Raw genomic sequence first — 19802 nt, forward strand, 5'->3', positions numbered from 1 at the left:
CATTGCTAGGGGACAAAGGCAAATTAAAGTCCTATAGCTTGGGATATAGTAAGAAGAATAAATCAATAAAAGAACTGTTTTTAAATAAGACCCAGAACCAGTCAAATGGGAAAAGGGTTGGAAATATAACAAATTGGATTTAGCAACAGCATTTTGAGCTTTTCTTACATCAATAAGACCCAAGAAGAAGATACTGGAAGACCTAATATTTAGACATCAAGGAATATAAGCTTGACTTTTGAAATACATATATCCTATGGCCATACATCTCCATTCCAGGTTTAGCCAAAACATAATTGTGACTTGATTTCATTTTTAGATGCTATTTCAGAAAACCTATATAATTTTTCAAAGTTATATGTTGCCATCTGCTCCTATCATTAATAATCTTAGGAGCTTTTCCATGTATATAAAGACATAAGGGGAAAAAAACTAGCCTATTTACCAAAATCTTTATTTGCATAATATGAAAATTGTTTTTTTGAGATGAGACTTGTCAAAGGCAATATGCAAAGCACATTAAGGGCCTGAGCGAGTCAGACATTTATGGAAATATTTTCCTGCAGGAATTGGCTTTCTGTAACAGTTCTTAATCAAGGGTAACCCTAGGAGGGAGACAGAGTCAAGTGCTGATTCCTGTCCATGTACTTAAATCATTTGTTATGTACATTATCCACAGTTCCGAGCAGATATTATTCAGACGACTCCTACATTTTGAAGACTCTGATAGCCTCCAATTAAAATAAATAAATTTATATTAAAAAGTAAATTACAAATAAAAAAAATAAAAACACATTGATGGTAGTTTGACAAAGATCAATCATATTGCAAGGCTTATCTAATTTTTTTTTTACTTAATAACAAAATGCAGTATTTGATTAATTAAAAAGAAAGTCTTACTGAGATGAATTATGCCTTTTGGTAAACAGACCACACCACAGTAACTGTAAAAAATTTGGACATAGGCTTTGACTTTTTTAAGCAGAGAGAAGGGATGCAACTCCCTCCTTTGTTTTGACTGAAGTTAAGTACTTCCAAAAAAAAAAAAAATACACACACAAACAAATAAAAACAATTTCCCCCAAACCCAAATCCCCTTATGATCTACCCTTTCTCCCCATCCCTAACTGTGAGAGGCATGCTACTCTCAAAAAAAACTGGTTACTGGTTTAAAACTGTTCCAGAAGACCTAGAAGTTCCTTGGAGACGCCTCATGAAACAGGGAGAAGGCAAGAGATGGGTTCTAAGCCCATTCCATTCAAAATAAAGAATTAAAAAAGGGATCTTGCTAGATAATCTGTGTTTTCTTCATAAGCTATGGTTTTAGGATGTCTCACCTTTTTCCATATAACCATGCATTTCATTTTTTTTCAAGTTATTATTTGAACAGGCTAGTGAAACATGCATTTACTCTCTTACTCTACCAATATTCAGAATGGAAACTGCTGAAAAAGGAATGATAAAGGACTACTGCTGGACACTGGAGAAGGAAATGGCACCCCACTCCAGTGTTCTTGCCTGGAGAATCCCAGGGACGGGGGAGCCTGGTGGGCTGCCGTCTGTGGGGTCGCACAGAGTCAGACACGACTGAAGCGACTTAGCAGCAGCAGCAACAACTGGACACATGAGCAAACTGGTATACGCTTTCAAATTCATTTCAAATTTAAACTGTAGCAACTGCTATATACCTGTCTCACCAAAGTAGTTTCACTCAGCCAAAGCATTGGTCTTCAAAAACAACAATAACAAAAAACACTGGTCTTAAAAGTTTCATGAAAATTTTAACAAAATATGTCATACCCCTGACTAATGTTTTTAAATGCTGTAAAACCAACCAAGACTAAACCTTCTCTTTACAGCATCAGTTACTTGGGTCAAATGAGACACTGTAGAGATCTGGTTTTTACTCTGGGTGTGGAAGTGGTGTAAGTCTTATTCATTATGACAGTTTTACCTGACAGATGACATAGGACACAGTATCTCCAGCTTTCACCTTTCTTCCTCCTTGAGAATTTATCCAGAGGGCAACATGTACATGAGGTAGGGTTTTTTTATCAGGGTAATCCTGGGGATCCTTGGTCAACGCCTAAGAGAGAAAAAGCCCCAAACTTTAAAATAAAACCCTTCACATAAAGATATGCACAAAACATATCTTTGCTAGAATCACATTAGCCACATAAACATGACAGAAAGCTATATGTAGAAAATACTGCCACAGGCTCTTTAGACATTCCAGACTCAAGGCTCCTCTCTCCTTCATGTAGTAACTAATATAACCAGATATAACCCTGACAAAAAAGAAATATGAGTTTTAAGGCCAAGGCACAGGATACTTGGATATAAAAATTAAGACTATACATTCAGTCTTCTATGCAGCCTTAGAATTTCTTCTAATGTCTGCAACTTTCTACAGATTACTTAAGACGGATGGATAATGGTTCCTCTGACTTAATGATTTGTTTCTCAGCGGTTTCTCTGCCTAAATAAATCACGAAGGCACCAGAAATCACGGGATTTACTCACACTGTCAACTTAAGTTCTCCAAAAGCAGAGTAAGTGAGTTTATAACAGAAAAGCCCTATGAGAGCAGGAACAGGTCAGCACTGCCCAGAGCTGCGGTCACAGGGCTCATGATACTCGGCACGTAGAGCAACCCAATGTTTGCAGAAGAAATTACTTCCTTCACTCTGCGATAATTCATGAAGTTCAAGCATTGTAAACTATCGCATGATGAGTAAGACAGTCACTGGTTCTAGGCCATCTGTCATTATTAGATGACTTTCCATTCTTCAAAAAAAATTCTAAAATAAGCTACATGTGCCAGAAGGGAGTGGTGAACTATGTGTTACAGAGAATCTGGAGATGGAAAGACCTCTACCATTTGAGAGCAGAAATCATGGAAGAAGAAAATGAACTAGCACATGAAGGAAAAAAGAGATTTTTAAGAAAAGATGACAGGATCAAGAACATTGAAGCAGAGAGAAAAAGTAAAAGTTAAAAGCAAGATGAGAAAAAAATACAGTCTATCAGACTAGAACTCAATATGCACAAAGGGAAGGGGTAGGTTTCAAAAGACAAGAGAAAGGACCAGGAATAAAGGTGTGTGTCTAGATCACCTATTAAGTGTGGCTGGCAGATCTCTGGGGGTTCCTGACACCTCTTCGCAGGCTGGAGAGGTCAAAAGTATTTTCCTAATAATATCATTTGCACTGGCGATGCAGAAGCAATGGTCAGTAAAGGTGCTGATGCCTTAGAAACATGAACCTGGGCAGACACACCAAACTGTACTAATACACATTGTATTCATCACCACCACAAACTCAGTTTTTTTTAAGTTCTTGATCCCTGAGTACAGTTATTATTTTGTGTGACAAAATGGGAAGTATGCACAAGGCACATCTACTGTATACTCAAGAACAAAGGTTGATCGAGGAAAGGCATTTGTAATATACAACTGTCTGAGTTACAAACTAAACTAGCTGCCTTTCTCAACACAATTTTTACGTGAAAGAATGACAGGACAACTATGGGTTACCCTAAGTTGAGTAGCTGGCAGACAATCACTCAGAAAGAACCAAGTGAGCCTGCCACTTCAAGGAAAACACCTGACAGTATATATTGCCTTTGAGAATACTGAAGCAATCAGGCGCAAATCAGAATTTTGGAAAATTTGTTTCCATTCCTGTGAGCTTGACAGCTCCCCAATACTTAAAGACTTTTCTCATAAAAAGAAATGTTTTAAAATGTGGTTTTTGATAATTCATTGGTACAATGAAATGTACCAATATTCTAGAAGATCTGTAAAACTCAGGAAACAGACATTTAATTAATGATCAATGTATACTATCATGCATGGGTAAATTATCAACTCAAAGCACCACACAGATGAATAGATTTTAATGTAAGAGAGTATGATATGGTTTCCTACTTTCACATTGCAAATAACCTTTAAGACAATACCACTCAGAGTACTGGTATAGAATCAAAGAAGAATACACACAACTATCTTAAGAAGTTACTGAATAGTTCTCCTTTTTCCAACTACATATTTGTGTTAAACGACTTTTTTCCTATACTTGAACCAACACCAACATCACATCAGACTGGATGCACAAGCAGATATAAGAACCTAGATGTCTTCTGCTAAACTAGACATAAATAGGATTTTTAAAATAGCAAAATGACACAATTCCTCTGATTAATTTTTCTTTGTTTTGAAATACATATTTCTCATGAAAAAAAATTTATTTTTGTAATCATTTAATGGGTTTACTGACACTTAAATAAACTAATACATGCTTTCCAGTTTTAATTTCTAACAGTAAATATCAATATAAGCTACGTAAACAAAGGTTCTTGCAGTCCTCAACTATTTTAAGAGTGTGAAAAGAGTCCTGAGACCAGGAAACTAGAGAACTACCATAGGAGAATAAAAGCAGGTCCTCAAACACAACTGCACATCCACCCATTATGTACACTTTCTAAATTATACACTCAGTGTAGGAGAGTGCCTGCCTGGAAGAGTCTCCAAGTATTTGAACCTCCTCAAAGCTGTATTATGCAAAGTCTTGATTGACTTGGATGGGTAATACTGCATAGAAATTTTAATCAATATAACTCTACTTAAGAAAACTGTTATCTTCTTCAATTGACTATACTTCAGTGCAATGTTAAGAAATTCTGAATTTCATCTGACACACTTTCCAATTATTAGATTGGGGTTATTTGGGAATTTTACAAGACAGTTTCAGAAGGCTTGATTTTTCTAAAAAATGCTTCCTGGTGGTTTAGGCTCAAGTTAACCAGGGCTATACAAATCAGCTGTGAGGTATTTCATGTTACTTTATGAAATATATTTAAGATTACAGCAGTTCAGAAAAATCACACACAGTGTTTTTCAGCTGTTGTTGGCAACAAAGGCTTAAATCTCTACAAAGGTAAAGCTCACCACTTCACCCCTCCACCTGAGACTCGCCTCCCATTTTTAAGCTGTACCCATATCACAAAGTCAATCTAATCTAATCTATATCTTATCATAAGGCCTTCTGCAACCAGTCACATGGTTGTGGAAGAGTACTCTTCGATTCCACTCTCCTTTGAAAGTGACAAAATGTAAAAATTTATTTACTCACAAGTTTAAACAGTACAGATATTCAGACAAATGTTAATTAACACAGTCACTTTTGATGTATAAAAAGCTTAATATAAACAAGCACAGGAATAACTATGATATAGATAGTCCTTTCATAGAATTAATTTATTGTACTTTCATTGACACTGCAGGAATTCTTTATTTAAAAAAGTATCAGAGCATGGAACAGTATCTTTGCTACACCAACTTAGCATCTTGAAAATACCAACTAGGTTTTGCTTATTCTACTTTATATCCCAGATTCTAGCACTGTGCATGTAAGAAGTACTCCATGTTTGATGAATGGATGATTAAACAAGCAGAGGAATTCTTTCAATGCTCAGTGAACAACTATTATTTGCCAGCTACCACACCAAGTGAAATGAAGACTATAAAGACAGTAAGTAGGTTTCAGTTCTGCATGGAAAAATACATGCACAGTCCAAATCACACTACATATTAACCAGTATTGTTAGTAGTAATAAAAATATGTGACTTTGAGTTGGTAATTACTGAAGTGATGGATGTATGTGGGTTCAAGATGTTATTCTCTTTACTTTGGTATAAGTTTTCAATTTTCGATAATAAAAACTTTAAAACAGCAAGGCTGAAGAAAGTTCCCAAGAACTCAGAGATGGCCAGTGTGTCTCTGAGGCTAGGTTTCTCTGCACACTAGTAACACTGTCTTGTCACCCACAGGAGTAGATGATGGCCTGGGCCCATTACCTTAGAGGGCAATGTTCTTTTGCCAGTAATGTGGTCATGTTGTGATTCAGCCTTCCTAATTCATGCCTGGAACCCCATGCAACAGAGGACCCATATTTCTAAGAAGGTAGATAGTGTAAGGGATACAATCTGCAGAACTGATGCAAAAATTGATTAAAGCAAAACAGAAACAGTAACTCTTAGACAAATTTTTAAGAAAGAGACAAAACAAAATCTGAAAGGAAACCACTCTCCAATGTCACAACTGATTCCATACCAATAGGCACGCACTGCATCACTCAGAGTGAAGAGCTAGTGCCAAGACACACATCCTCTTATATTACTTATTTCTCATTTTTTGTACTTTTCACGAATAAGTGAATGTCATCTTTGTGATATTAAAGACATCTCAGTTAAGGGATAGGAAACAAATGACTTAGCCTAAGAATAAATACAAATAAGGACATGCAAAGAAAATATTCATTCTCTCTAGGAATCCAAGAAATGCAAATCAAACCCAATGATAAAATAGTGTTTCACATCCTTTGTGGTAGCGATGTTTTACTTAAATATCACCAATGATATTATGACCAATGACATATCTCTTATATAGTACAAGAAAATCTGTGGTGAAATTAGCACACACTTTTTTTTTTATTATTAATTAGTATCACTGTTTTACAAAGCAATCTGATAAGAGCCATACAGATACTCAAACTTTTTGATGCAAATGTTTTACCTTTAAGGACTCTAAACTAAGAAAGTAATTCATCCAAAAGCAAAAAGACAAACAAAGATGTTCAATTCAGTAATTTATACGAGGAAAAATTAAAAAATGTAATACTCAAGCAAAAATTTTAATTAAAGGTGTACCAGTGAAATGCAAGATTAAACATGATGATTTTTAAGGTTAATACCAGTATGTGTTAAAATCTATTTAAGTGAAAACAAATTTCAAAATAATATGCACTGTAATTGCTATCATGTAAAACTGTTTTATGGAGAAGGCAATGGCACCCCACTTCAGTACTCTTGCCTGGAAAATCCCATGGACGGAGGGGCCTGGTAGGCTGCAGTCCATGGGGTCGCTGGGAGTCGGACATGACTGAGCGACTTCACTTTCACTTTTCACTTTCATGCATTGGAGAAGGAAATGGCAACCCACTCCAGTGTTCTTGCCTGGAGAATCCCAGGGACGGGGAGCCTGGTGGGCTGCAGTCTATGGGATCGCACAGAGTCGGACACGACTGAAGCGACTTAGCAGCAGCAGCAAAACTGTTTTAAATAGTAAGGATGTGCAGAAATGACTCATTATTTTAGTATAGGGGCATGAAGAACGAGTTTTAACTCTATAAATTCCATTTAATGCCATCATTAGACTCTTTCTCATCAAAATTCTTTTTAGTATGAGGTTTGACAGCAAAATTTATTTATCACAAAATGGATAAAATGGTATTTGCAAAATTACCTTCTGAGTATGTAAGGATACTCTTTTTAAATGGAAAAAAAGAGAAAAATCTATAACCTAACATCTTGAATTACACAGTACTTTTGGAAACGAAGACCTTCCTTTTCAAATTAGGTAAGAAAAAATATTCTCAATTTTCAACAACTAAGACTATCCATAAAGAGTAACTTTTATAGTAAAAAAAAAAAACCCATCAATTTTCAACAACTAAGACTATTCATAAAGAGTAACTTTTATAGTAAAAAAAAAAAAAAAAAAAAAAAACCCACAAGTGGTTTGAATATATAGAAAATACTAACACCATCTTATGACTAAAGAACAACATATAAAGATGCCTTCTGATTATAGTATCTCTAAGGATCACGTTTGGTACAATTGCACAAACACAGGCTCTCTGTCTAAGTTTATAGGCCTGCCCCCCAAACAACTATAACTTAGGAGGAATATGAAGAATGTTAATACTCTCAAGTTCCTGAAACATCAATTATAAACACAGTACCTCTGGACACAAGGCTTCCATGAATAAAGAACCATGAGAGAAGGCCCTGCAACAGATAGGGGAGCATCAGGGGCTGAGCTAGGAAGAGTGCCATGCTAATGCGCAGTCTGTGAGATAGTTGTTAAGCAGTTTTCATCACCGGCTAGAATTTATTTCAATTGCAAGGATGAGGTGGTTCTTCAACTATCTGAAGGAGGAGAAAAACACATGGCAGCAGCTGGGCACAGTAATAAATGCCACATTTACCTTATTAATTTCAAACTGGCTCACTGGGACACTGCCGTTAAGCACATTTTCTCCAATTTCTATTAACCTCTTCTGAATGTTTTCCACTATAGTGTCCCGGTTTTGATCCGAAAGAATCTGGCCAATGACAAAGCTGCCAAAAAAAAATAAATAAATAAAAGGAGAGGGTTTGATTTTTTATATCATAGTTTATTAATAAAGGAGAGACAAGGAAGATAAATACCATTAGATTAACATGTGGACAATAGCCATACTAAAAGCTAATATGAGGGTTAATGTCCAGAAGGCCATTACTATTTGTTTTTTCAATATTAACTCTACCAAAGGTTTACCAACCTTGCAATGTCAGGTTTGTCCTTAAATACAGAGACTTTTTTTTTTAATGAGGCAGCTAATGCGTCCTATTTTGTGTGTGGATGGAGAACAATATGTGTTCCATCATGTTTTTACGCAATTATAAAATTCATAAGCAGCTATATTCTACTCATAGGCTAAAATCTGAGAAGATAAATTTTTCACTTTCCTCATAAAGCTGCAAGATATTATCTCTGATAGTATCTCTGCCCGAGATGACCACAAGCTAGAAAGTAGGAAAATAAAGTTCTTTATGCAAATCGTTTAAAACTCAGAGATTTCAAACTTTTTTTTCTTCGGCTTTATTATATTTCCCAGTGTTCTCCAATCGTATTACTATGCCTCAAAAACTTCATGTTATTCTATCAGATCCCCCAAAAAAAGAGAAAAAAAAAAAGAAAAGGAGTAAGGAAGCCAATATTTTATCCATTTCTGAGAAAATGCAGAGCGAGGGTTTGACAGCTGCATTATAATTTGTCAGAAAAAGAACCCTGACAAAAACATTTGTATAGCTTTAATTACTAATACATTTCTAACTCAGAGAAATTTACTTCTATTATGATGCATCTTTTCTTAGAAAAGACAAAGCCGAAGAGAACACTCTAATCGACAGTCTATACAAAGTAGTTTCATCTTTGGGTACATTTGGGGGCAATGAAGCATTTCAAACTATATTTCATAAAAAGCTAACAGTGACCCACACTCAGATGATCAACTTTGCCTAATCAAGAATAGTTTTGCAGAAGCAACAATTGCTCAATCTTCCAACTTGAAAGCAAGTGAAAGGCTGGAAAACAAGTAAAAAAATGCTGATATTCAGCAACACAAAAATTAATTTGAAATTTCACTTTAAAGAAAAAATTCCCCCTATTTTCAGAACTAGTCAGGTTCACAAAGCAGGAATTATTTGTAAAGATGGGACATAAAGTATCTGAAGATTTGTCTTTTTAAAATGGGTGCCTTATGTGGCCCTAAAACAAACAGGTCTTATTAGCACAATCTGCACTCACATGTATAAAACTAAGGGGTCAGTTATGACATTTATTATTTTGGAGGTACATACGATATTTGAGAACCAGCTCTTAAATTAACCTGAGATTAGTAAGAACCTTTACACACAAATGATATGGGCGGGGACAGTCTCACTCCATGGCCCACTTTGAATCCTAGAACATTTGAAGCCACAACACAGGGAAAACTTAACAATCATGGCCCTAAAGAGGCACTACGAAGATTTCAGGAGCACAATGTAAGGGACTTCCTAATAGAAACAGTGAAGCAAAACAAAATAAAAACAAGCTAACATCAATGAAACTCTGTAAACATCTAAAATGTGAAGGTTTAACCTCATCATGAGTGAAAACTCGTAAGATGCACCTTACAGCAAGCATCTCTTATTGAGCAAGTTTTAACCCATCTGTAAGATTCCATTCCAAATCAGTAAGAGCTGTTAATACACAGTGATATCAATAACAAAAAGAAGTTGTGTCCTTGTGCTTGGCAGAATCACAAGTGTTCTCCACATTGTTAACGCTTGAATTTTTTAAAAACAAACAACAAAAGCAAAAATGAAAGCTGAACTCACTTTCCAGTGTCTTTAGCAAGATCACACCAGTCTCTTCTAACTATATCTAATCCTTTCACCTCCTGTTTCGTGACGTAATTCCCATCTGATGTTGGCTCAACAATCAGAGCAGCGTACTTTTTTTTCTTCAGCAGTAGCAGGGACTTGAAAATACCATCAATGTCTATTTCAAGCAGTTTGTACAACTTATTCACTTCACTTTTCACCTGTGAACATTTCAACCATTAATGTTAGCTTCTCAAATATCTAATATGGAGAAGATGAACATGCTACAAATTCCCAAGAGTTCATCTAAACAGAACTAGAAGTCACACAAGACTAGAAGGCATTTACTCAGGTTATATGGAAAACAGTATTAAGTTTGGTATGATGCAAGAACTTTGAAAAAGCACAGGAACAAAAACAGATAAAAAGATAAACAAAGAGACGATACTATAAATACATCATCTCACTCAACCAAAGGACAGAAGTGGCAGGGTCAGCTACAGGAAATGTATGAAAATTATGTAATAGACAGTTTTCGAATCTAAAAACTAAATGCATAAGTACTTACCGTCAAACTACTGAATTAGAGATAGTCCAACAACTAGATACATGGCCAGTAAAACTTTACTATTTAAAATAGTGTCTAAGATATCTCTGTACCTCCTGTAGCACCATGACTTTAAGCAAATAACTATCTGCTGAACAAATAAATGAACAGCCACCTGCTCTCTATTGATAGCGTCACTGCACAGACCATCACCTCAAGGGAAAATACACAACTTTTCAAGGTCCAGTGAGTACAATATGTCAAGCTTGTTGTTAAGTAAAGACTACAGCTCAAATTTCACACATTTTAGGGGAGATAGGCAGGAAGTTGTTAGCTTATAAGATGGTACCTTAGTTTTAGTTTATTGGGATAATATCTTAACAAGTGATCGAAAAACACCTGCTAATTGTTAGGTGAACTGCAGTTAGGCTACAAATGATTATTTTTAAATGTTCCCTTGTCTTTTTAAATTATTTTAAGTATTCTCGTGAAAATTATAGATATATGCATATAATGTAGTTAGGTATGTATTTATCCATATCTATCACTGTATAAAATACATCTGAATGTAACAAGAGACATATTTCTCCTTATGAATGACAATGTGATAGGTACTAATGTGATCACATCTTAAACTTACCAAACCTAGACTGTTTTCTAAAGGTAAAACATATCTATTACTTATGGAAAAACCAATTTCCTTTGTTTTTTCCCTCAAAGTAAATAACTAGAGTAGAAGTTGAAATAAAACAGGGGATGAAGAATCAAAGGCACTAAGTTTATTATCATTTTCAGAAGGACATGTATATGTAGAAACCAGAAACAATTCACAAAAGTAGGTGAAACATATAATTTTATGAAATTATCTCACCTTGTTTCCCAATTTAAACACTTCTTCCAGATTGGTGCTATTGGTGTTGATCATAATTGAATCTGTATCTCCATAAATAACTTCAAGATTCATCTAATGAAAGCAAAAATTATAATAATTAACAACAAAAACACCATGACCATCATACACTCAGTGAAACTCAAAATTTTCCATTATATAAATTACAGGTTCCAGATGATTTTTGAAAAGTTTACATTTCTTCTTGCCCATATTGTCAGTGTACAAAGACTAAGCCCCAATAAACCAAAAAACACACACACAAAAATCTCCCTGATTTTCTTAAAGCAGACAGTGGAGTGGCAGAGGAAGTATCTAGTTTCAACTGAAATAAAATGTAGGACTAAATAAAATAAAGATAAGAGACCAGGAAAGGGAGGGGTCTGTATTTACCAACTGTCCCTCATGCTTAATGGTCAGGGCAATTTATAAAGCAGAGACAAAATGGGGTTTTTTCAACCCGATCCACAAATCTATATTAAATTCTTAGTAGTTAGCAGAATATGAAGAGTGACAAAAAAATCAATCATCACAAACAACACTAGAGCACATACAGTATAAAGGCCTGGAAGTAAACTAATTAGCACTGTTACTGATTTGCTAGAAACACTCACATATAGGCTTCAAGCAGTGGTTAGATTATATCAGTGTTAGTAAACAAACAAAAAAAAAAGGCTATAATCCATTAAGAGGGATTATAAATGTAAACCAGGCATCCTAAGAAGCCATTTCCAGTGTGTTTGGGTTACAATTTTCCTTAAATACAACATCATCACCAAGTATGGTATCTAAGAATTACTGTACAATGAAAATGCTTACCTTCTGAACCATCTCCTTCGTATGCATCAAAATCTAAATGAAATGGAAAAAAAGTCAAGATTAATGCATTACATAATTACAAAAACCTATGGCACAAAGTGAAGAGGAACTAAAAAGCTTCTTGATGAAAGTGAAAGAGGAGAGTGAAAAAGTTGGCTTAAAGCTCACCATCCTGAAAACTAAGATCATGGCATCTGGTCCCATTACTTCGTGGCCAATAGATGGGGAAACAGTGGAAACAGTGGCTGACTTTAGTTTTTTGGGCTCCAAAATCACTGCAGATGGTGATTGCAGCCATGAAATTAAAAGACGCTTACTCCTTGGAAGGAAAGTTATGACCAACCTAGATAGCATATTCAAAAGCAGAGACATTACTTTGCCAACAAAGGTCAATCTAGTCAAGGCTATGGTTTTTCCAGTGGTCATGTATGGATGTAAGAGTTGGACTGTCAAGAAAGCTGAGTGCTGAAGAATTGATGCTTTTGAACTGTGGTGTTGAAGAAGACACTTGAGAGTCCCTTGGACTGCAAGAAGATCCAACCAGTCTATCCTAAAGGAGATCAGTTCTGGGTGTTCATTGGAAGGACTGATGCTGAAGCTGAAACTCCAATACTTTGGCCACCTGATGTGAAGAACTGTACCTGATGTGAAGAACTGACTCATTACAAAAGACCCTGATGCTGGGAGGGATTGGGGGCAGGAGGAGAAGGGGACGACAGAGGATGAGATGGCTGGATGGCCATCTCATGGATGGACAGGCCATCATGATGGACAGGGAGGCCTGGCGTGCTGTGATTCACGGGGTCTCAAAGAGTCAGACACGACAGAGTGACTGAACTGAACTGAACTGAAATATATACTGAGAGAGATAGGCAACCCCATGGTTTGTCATTACCATATATTTTTAAAGCTCTTGATGGTTTTCTAACTATAATCCTCAAAACAATATCATCATAATCTAAAAATCAGTTTGCCTGTATACCAACTCTTAGGCAGAGAGATGTTCGCAGATTTGCTGTAAAGGTCTATCTTTAATAAATATACTTAATAAAATATCCTTTTATAATATGGCGTAAAGGCCATATTCTTGATAGCAATATTTAAAAAGAACTATATGGCTTAAAAAAAAAAAAAAAACACCACAAAGATTAACCAAGCACTTAAAACTTTCCAGTACTCAGGACAATTAAAAAATTTTAGAAAGGGGGGGCCCTCTTCACTATATATCCCTGGAGCAAGCACAGTGCCCAGTACAAAGGTGTGGCTCAATAAACATTCACTGAATAAAGACAGATAGTAGATAATATCTGTAAATAGGTCTGTCCCCAGGCATATACAGCTGTAAGACTAAAGGTTATATAGGTTACAGTGTAGTTCTGACAAAAACATATAAATTATCTTGGACTAGATCAGAAGTAAAACATTTTTAACAAATGAAGGCCTCTTCAAAGGAGTAATACAACATCCTGAGCCCTCAGTGCATGTTTGTTATGTATAAAATATATGGGCTAAATGCTGTGCTATGAGCATCTTGTGAATTTTTTCATTTCATTCTCTAAGAGCCCTGAGACAGCCACTTATTAATACAATCATTTGTTAGAGACAAAAAACAGAAGATAATTAATTTGTCCTAGTAAGTGATAGAGCAAAGATATGAACCCAGGCACGCTGACTCCAGAGCGTGGGGCCTGAGTCACTGATTGCCTCTAGATCAGCATCCATCTTTCAAAGCATCACTCTAAGCCAGAGTCACTCTTCCAATGAGCCAGAGAGAAGATTTACTTCATTTACATTTCTTTTTCCTACCTCCAAGAATCTTCCTTATCAACTCAGCTTAAACCTCATAGTGTTTCTGTTCTTCTGGTCCTTTATATTACAAAGCCCTGTAAATGCTCACCTTAAGAAGATCTGTTATATCTACCCCTTGTGTTCCATTTCTATTGTCCACCTCACCTTTGGTACAGTCACCCAATGTTGTTCATGAGCTCAGTGTTCTAAGTTATCAGGAAAAGAAAACCTTTCTCCTGCCCTGGGGTGGTGGGTGGTGGTGAATACAGATCAGGGTAACCAATGGTTTTAATAGTGGCTGTACAGTGGAATCACCCTGGGATCTTTTAAAATGCCACTACCTGGCCCCAGCAATTCTTTTAAACAGCTCTCAAGATTATTCTTATGTTGCAGGCAGGATTAAGGACCACTGGACTAAGATAATCGTGGTAATCCCATCCTGGAAACAGTTTTTAGCCCACAGTCTGTCCCCTCCCCAATTAGACCACAAGTTCCTGGAGGTCAGAGCACATGTTTGTGCTTCACATCTAACAAGCACTCGAAAAACTGTTGGCTAGCTGACTGATAGGTCTCAGAGTAATCTCAATCACTTTTCTACTAGATGCTAAAATCCAGTTAACTCATAAAAAACATTCACTCCCCTCTACTTCATCTTCATTTTTTAATATTTAAATTACAGGAAAATGCATTGTGGGAAAACACCTGACAATTCCTTTGACAAAAAAGCAATAATGCGATCCACCCAAGTCAAGGTAATCACAGTGAGGACAAAACTAACTACTTATCATGAGACGTCTTCACCCTCTGACCATTCCACCCTGCTGGGCTGGGCTTCCCTCATCACAACGGACAGCCCCACAAAGGTAACTATTTCCTGCTAAGTACAACATCTCGGGAGCAATCTGTCAATCTTTTACTCCAACTCCACAAGTGCACTAACCAATTTCTTCTGCTCTCCTTTTGCACCGTGAAGCAAACCTACTTTGTTTCCCCTGAGTACACCTCCAACAGGAAGCGGCAACATTCACCTCTCAGCTCCAACACCCATTCTCACGCTGTCCTGCCACCAGCTCACAACCATTTCCACACACAACCTGAGTGAGGGCTGCTACTAAAATGAGTTTCCCTTTGATGGATGAAAACTCTTGGTCGATGCTTTGCAAACAAATGACAGAAAAGTAGGCAAACTACTAAAACTATATATACTATTACATGTATATGTATGCCTGACTCCCTTTGCTGTCCACTTGAAACTATCACAGCATCATTAATCAGATATACTTCAATATGAAATAAAAAAGTTAAAAAAGAACTATATACACTGCAATTGCTTTTTTCACCTAGTACTTTATTTCAGAGATTATTCCTTACTCACACATAAAGAGCGGTCTTAATTTTTCTTTTTAATGACTACACAGTGTTCCACTGTACATCTCAAGCATGATTTAACTAGTGCTCTACTAATAAATGTAGGTGGTTCCTAACGCTTACCTTCATAATCACATTTTAATAATCCTTATATACATGTAATTTGCCAATCTGCCAATAATGAAATAAACTCCTACAAGAGGGCTTATTGGGTCAAAGGTTGTACCTTTTTACAATTTTTGATAAACATAGCCAAACAAGTCTCCACATAGGTTGTACCAATTTCTGACAATAGTTTTAATCACCATCTTTCCTGTGGGCTACCAAATTTTTAGTATCTAGCAGAGGCCCTGGTACACAGGAGCTATTAATGAATATTTGTAGAATGCTAAATTATAAACCCCATTTTACAGATGAGGAAAACTAGGCACTACAATTTTATCCAAAGTAACAGAGCTAATCAATAGCTTGATCTGGGCTGGACCTTATGTTACATTTTCTTTTCATTATGTCTCCCTGCCTTGTTAAAAAGCCCATTCCACATGAATGTTCTGGAAGTCAACAATCAAAAACTTATACATTACAGATATTTCCCCATTAAGGAAATGCATTTTTTTTTAAAAAGCCACAGGTATCCTGAAAGGTCTACTGGACACAAGGTACAATGATTACAAGATAACCATTCATAAGTTCATTTCAAAGTGACAAGCCTAATATTAAAGCTACCCATTCTGACAGAAAATCATTTTCTAAGTGCCAGCAGCTAGAAAACAGGGCTATAAAGGCTTGCTAAATTCATTAATAAGGCAGTCTGCAGTTATCTGATTTCACAGCAACACCTGCATATTTATCTACTCATTACCAATTGGATGATGGAATTTTTTCAAGCACATTTCAAAAATCTGCCAACTTCAAGTGTAAAAAAATAAACTTTGTGGTTAATTTTTCCCTTAACAAAGTACAGCTGTTCAGAATAATTGTTCAAGATCTTACCCTGTAATGTCAACTGCAGCAGAACAAAGAGTATTTAATTAGCAAATCTATCCAGTAATTCAACACCTATTATATAAAATGCCTTCGTGATTTTATTCAGGATAATTTGCTAAGAGGGTTATTACTGACATTCAGATGGAATTTAAAATTCCTACGCAAGTCGAGTCATAATAGCAGTAATGATCTCCCCAATCAGGAGATTCGGTGTCACACAAGGCTCTCTTGCAATGCAGCAGCCGATTTCCTGACTTCTTAATTCCTGGGCTCAGCTCAGTGAGAGCCCTTCATGCCGGTATTTCAGTCAGCAATACACCTTTAATGGGACTCTATTAAAATAACTAGAACAAAAATGACTTTTTTTTGGTTAAGAAGAATGACAGCACTGCCATCATATCAATCATGGCAGGCTTTGCAGAGCAGTGCCACTGGGGGTGGGGGAAAGAGGGGGAAACAGGAAAGGAGTGGGGCTGGGGGTGGGGAGAACAGTAATTAATACGAAAGGGTGTTTTAACCCCAATCTGAGCCTCTGAAGACAGGGGAAGGGTAGTGGGGACTAAAAAGGAAATGTGAAGTTTATCTCCAAAATTTGCTTCCTAGAAAAAATAATTTGTTCAGGAACACACCCACAATGTGGTTTACTAAGCAGAAAGCATGTTTGTTGCTCTGGGGTTAACAACAGCAGTGATCTAAGACCAACTACAACTGAGGTGTGTGGTCACAGGGTCTCCTTACAAGGCCAGGATAAAGGTGAGGGTCTTTATTTTCTGTTAGAACAGGATACTAATGTCTTACCATGCATTCATTCAAAGGTTATAAAATGTTTTTAGATGCTCTGACAGACTAAAACAGTGCTTACTAATACTAAATGAGAGAGAAAATATCAACTTTTCAGTTAACAACAACAACAACAAAAAACATTTCAAGCTCTTATTCCAAAAGCATACCTTAATTATAGTAATATCCACTAACAAGAAACCCACTTGATATATGATGCAGAAACTAAACAAAACGACAACCTTCTAAGTTAGGAAAATGCTGGGTAAGGTCAAATTTGAAACAAATAATGCACGAAGAGAACGACAAGTGAAATCTCAAATGGCTTTAGGATTCTTCTGTTACTAATGACATACAATTATAAATAAACTGGAAAGTTTTTTTTAAAATACATTAGCATAATAGGGGGAGCAAAATGAATGGTTTTGAAGGATGAGGAAGAGAAAAGTATAAGAAATATAAATATTATGATATTTGGTAATCCAACCATTATCTAAGCTTTCCCTATTCCCAGTCTCAGCAGTTTCCAAGCAGGACTTCGTGTTACTCAGTTCTTCTGCTTGGTAAATATCTTGTATTTCATCCTTAATATATTAGATTACCTTTTTCCTATTTTCCTATTCTCTGTTATCCTTAAAATATGTGTCTTCTCTCTAAGATGTTGAAGGAGCAAGGGCTATGGATTTAATAAGCATCTTACTCTCTATCTCCACCATTCCCAAGACACTAGGCTCCTCATTGCCTCTTAAATTCAGCTTTACCTTCATTAAAATTGGGATAATACTACCACCTAGTTCCCAGAGCTAGATGGGAATAAGAACTGTATGCTGAAAAAATGCTTTACAAAGATAGAACACCTATTTGTATCAATTTGTATACAAATGTGAGTTCAAAAAAAAAATGCCAGGGGTCAGAAATCTGAGTGCTGGTTTCAAGTGCCAAATACAAGGTAAGTGATTTGGTAGTAATAAGTAAGTTTCCCTCTCTAGGTCTAGTAGCAATAAGTTAGTTTCTCTCTCTAGGTCTGAGCTTTCTCACTGATAAAACTAAGAGGTTGGGGTTCCTCCCAGACCTAAAAATACAGAATCCAAGTTTGACAAGTAGCAATATCTCCTCTCATCTGGCTGCGTGGACTCTGTTCCACATTCACTTCTTTAGTATTATGAAAAGGAGGCACTAATATACTAAATAAAGATAACTAGCAATACAAGAATATATTGCCATATTCTAGGTTACTTTTGAAGGCTACGTAGTTGTAAAATAACTAGAAATATATAACCTCTCATAAATTGTCTGCATACAACTTTAGGCATTACACTTTCAGTGGGTGGGCATATTTACAGAACACAAAAACATCTGACACTTTGTCTTGAGCACCTCTGGATCCCCTACCCTGGGAGAATATATGCACATCTACATTATCAAATTTATTTATTTAACTTATATGCAGGGTACATCATGCAAAATGCTGGGCTGGATGAATCACAAGCTGGAATCAAGATTGTCGGGAGAAATATCAACAACCTCAGATATGCAGATGATACGAAGCGGTGGCAAGAATACACAGAAGAACTACACAAAAAGATCTTCATGACCCAGACAATCATGATGGTATGATCATTCACCTAGAGCCAGACATCCTGGAATGTGAAGTCAAGTGGGCCTTAGAAAGCATCACTACAAACAAAGCTAGTGGAGGTGATGGAATTCCAGTTGAGCTATTTCAAATTCTAAAAGATGATGCTGTGAAAGTGCTGCATGCAGTATTCCAGCAAATTTGGAAAACTCAACAGTGGCCACAGGACTGGAAAAGGTCAGTTTTCATTCCAATCCCAAAGAAAGGCAATGCCAAAGAATGCTCAAGCTACTGCACAATTGCACTCATCTCACGTGCTAGTAAAGTAAGGCTCAAAATTCTCCAAGCCAGGCTTCAACAGTACGTGAACCGTGAACTTCCTGATGTTCAAGCTGGTTTTAGAAAAGGCAGAGGAACCAGAGATCAAATTGCCGACATCTGCTGGATCATAGAAAAAGCAAGAAAATTCCAGAAAAACATTTATTTCTGCTTTATTGACTATGCCAAAGCCTTTGATGTGTGGATCACAACAAACTGTGGAGAATTCTGAAAGAGATGGGAATACCAGACCACCTGACTTGTCTCTTGAGAAATCTGTATGCAGGTCAGGAAACAACAGTTAGAACTGGACATGGAAAAACAAACTGGTTCCAAATCAGGAAAGGAGTATGTCAAGGCTGTATATGGTCACCCTGCTTATTTAACTTCTATGCAGAGTACATCATGAGAAATGCTGGGCTGGATGAAGCACAAGCTGGAATCAAGATTGCTGGGAGACATATAAAAAACCTCAGATATGCAGATGACACGACCCTTATGGCAGAAAGTGAAGAAGAACTAAAGAACCTCTTGATGAAAGTGAAAGAGGAGAGTGAAAAAGTTGGCTTAAAACTCAACATTTAGAAAACCTAGTCCCATCACTTCATGGCAAATACATAGGGAAACAGTGACAGGCTTTATTTTGGGGGCTCCAAAATCACAGCAAATGGTGATTGCAGCCATGAAATTAAAAGACACTTACTCCTTGGAAGAAAAGCTATAACCAATCTAGACAGCTTATTAAAAAGCAGAGACA

At 36.4% G+C, this 19802-nt stretch overlaps 1 protein-coding gene across 6 annotated transcripts in view; it reads right to left on the minus strand.

The window, feature by feature from the left end:
• The window catches only part of POLA1 (DNA polymerase alpha 1, catalytic subunit), a 295311-nt gene that overhangs the window by 169256 nt on the left and 106253 nt on the right, over positions 1–19802 (minus strand). For all 6 annotated transcript variants that reach the window (XM_061407813.1, XM_061407812.1, XM_061407816.1 and 3 more), the window contains 5 exons: positions 12229–12261; positions 11392–11484; positions 9989–10194; positions 8050–8182; positions 1955–2086 (listed from right to left, as the gene is read on the minus strand). In XM_061407813.1, the coding sequence (XP_061263797.1) occupies positions 1955–2086; positions 8050–8182; positions 9989–10194; positions 11392–11484; positions 12229–12261 (597 nt within the window). The remainder of the gene's footprint in view (positions 1–1954; positions 2087–8049; positions 8183–9988; positions 10195–11391; positions 11485–12228; positions 12262–19802) is intronic.

The sequence above is a fragment of the Bos javanicus genome, chromosome X (genome assembly GCF_032452875.1).
Source record: "Bos javanicus breed banteng chromosome X, ARS-OSU_banteng_1.0, whole genome shotgun sequence".
Lineage (NCBI taxonomy): Eukaryota > Metazoa > Chordata > Mammalia > Artiodactyla > Bovidae > Bos > Bos javanicus.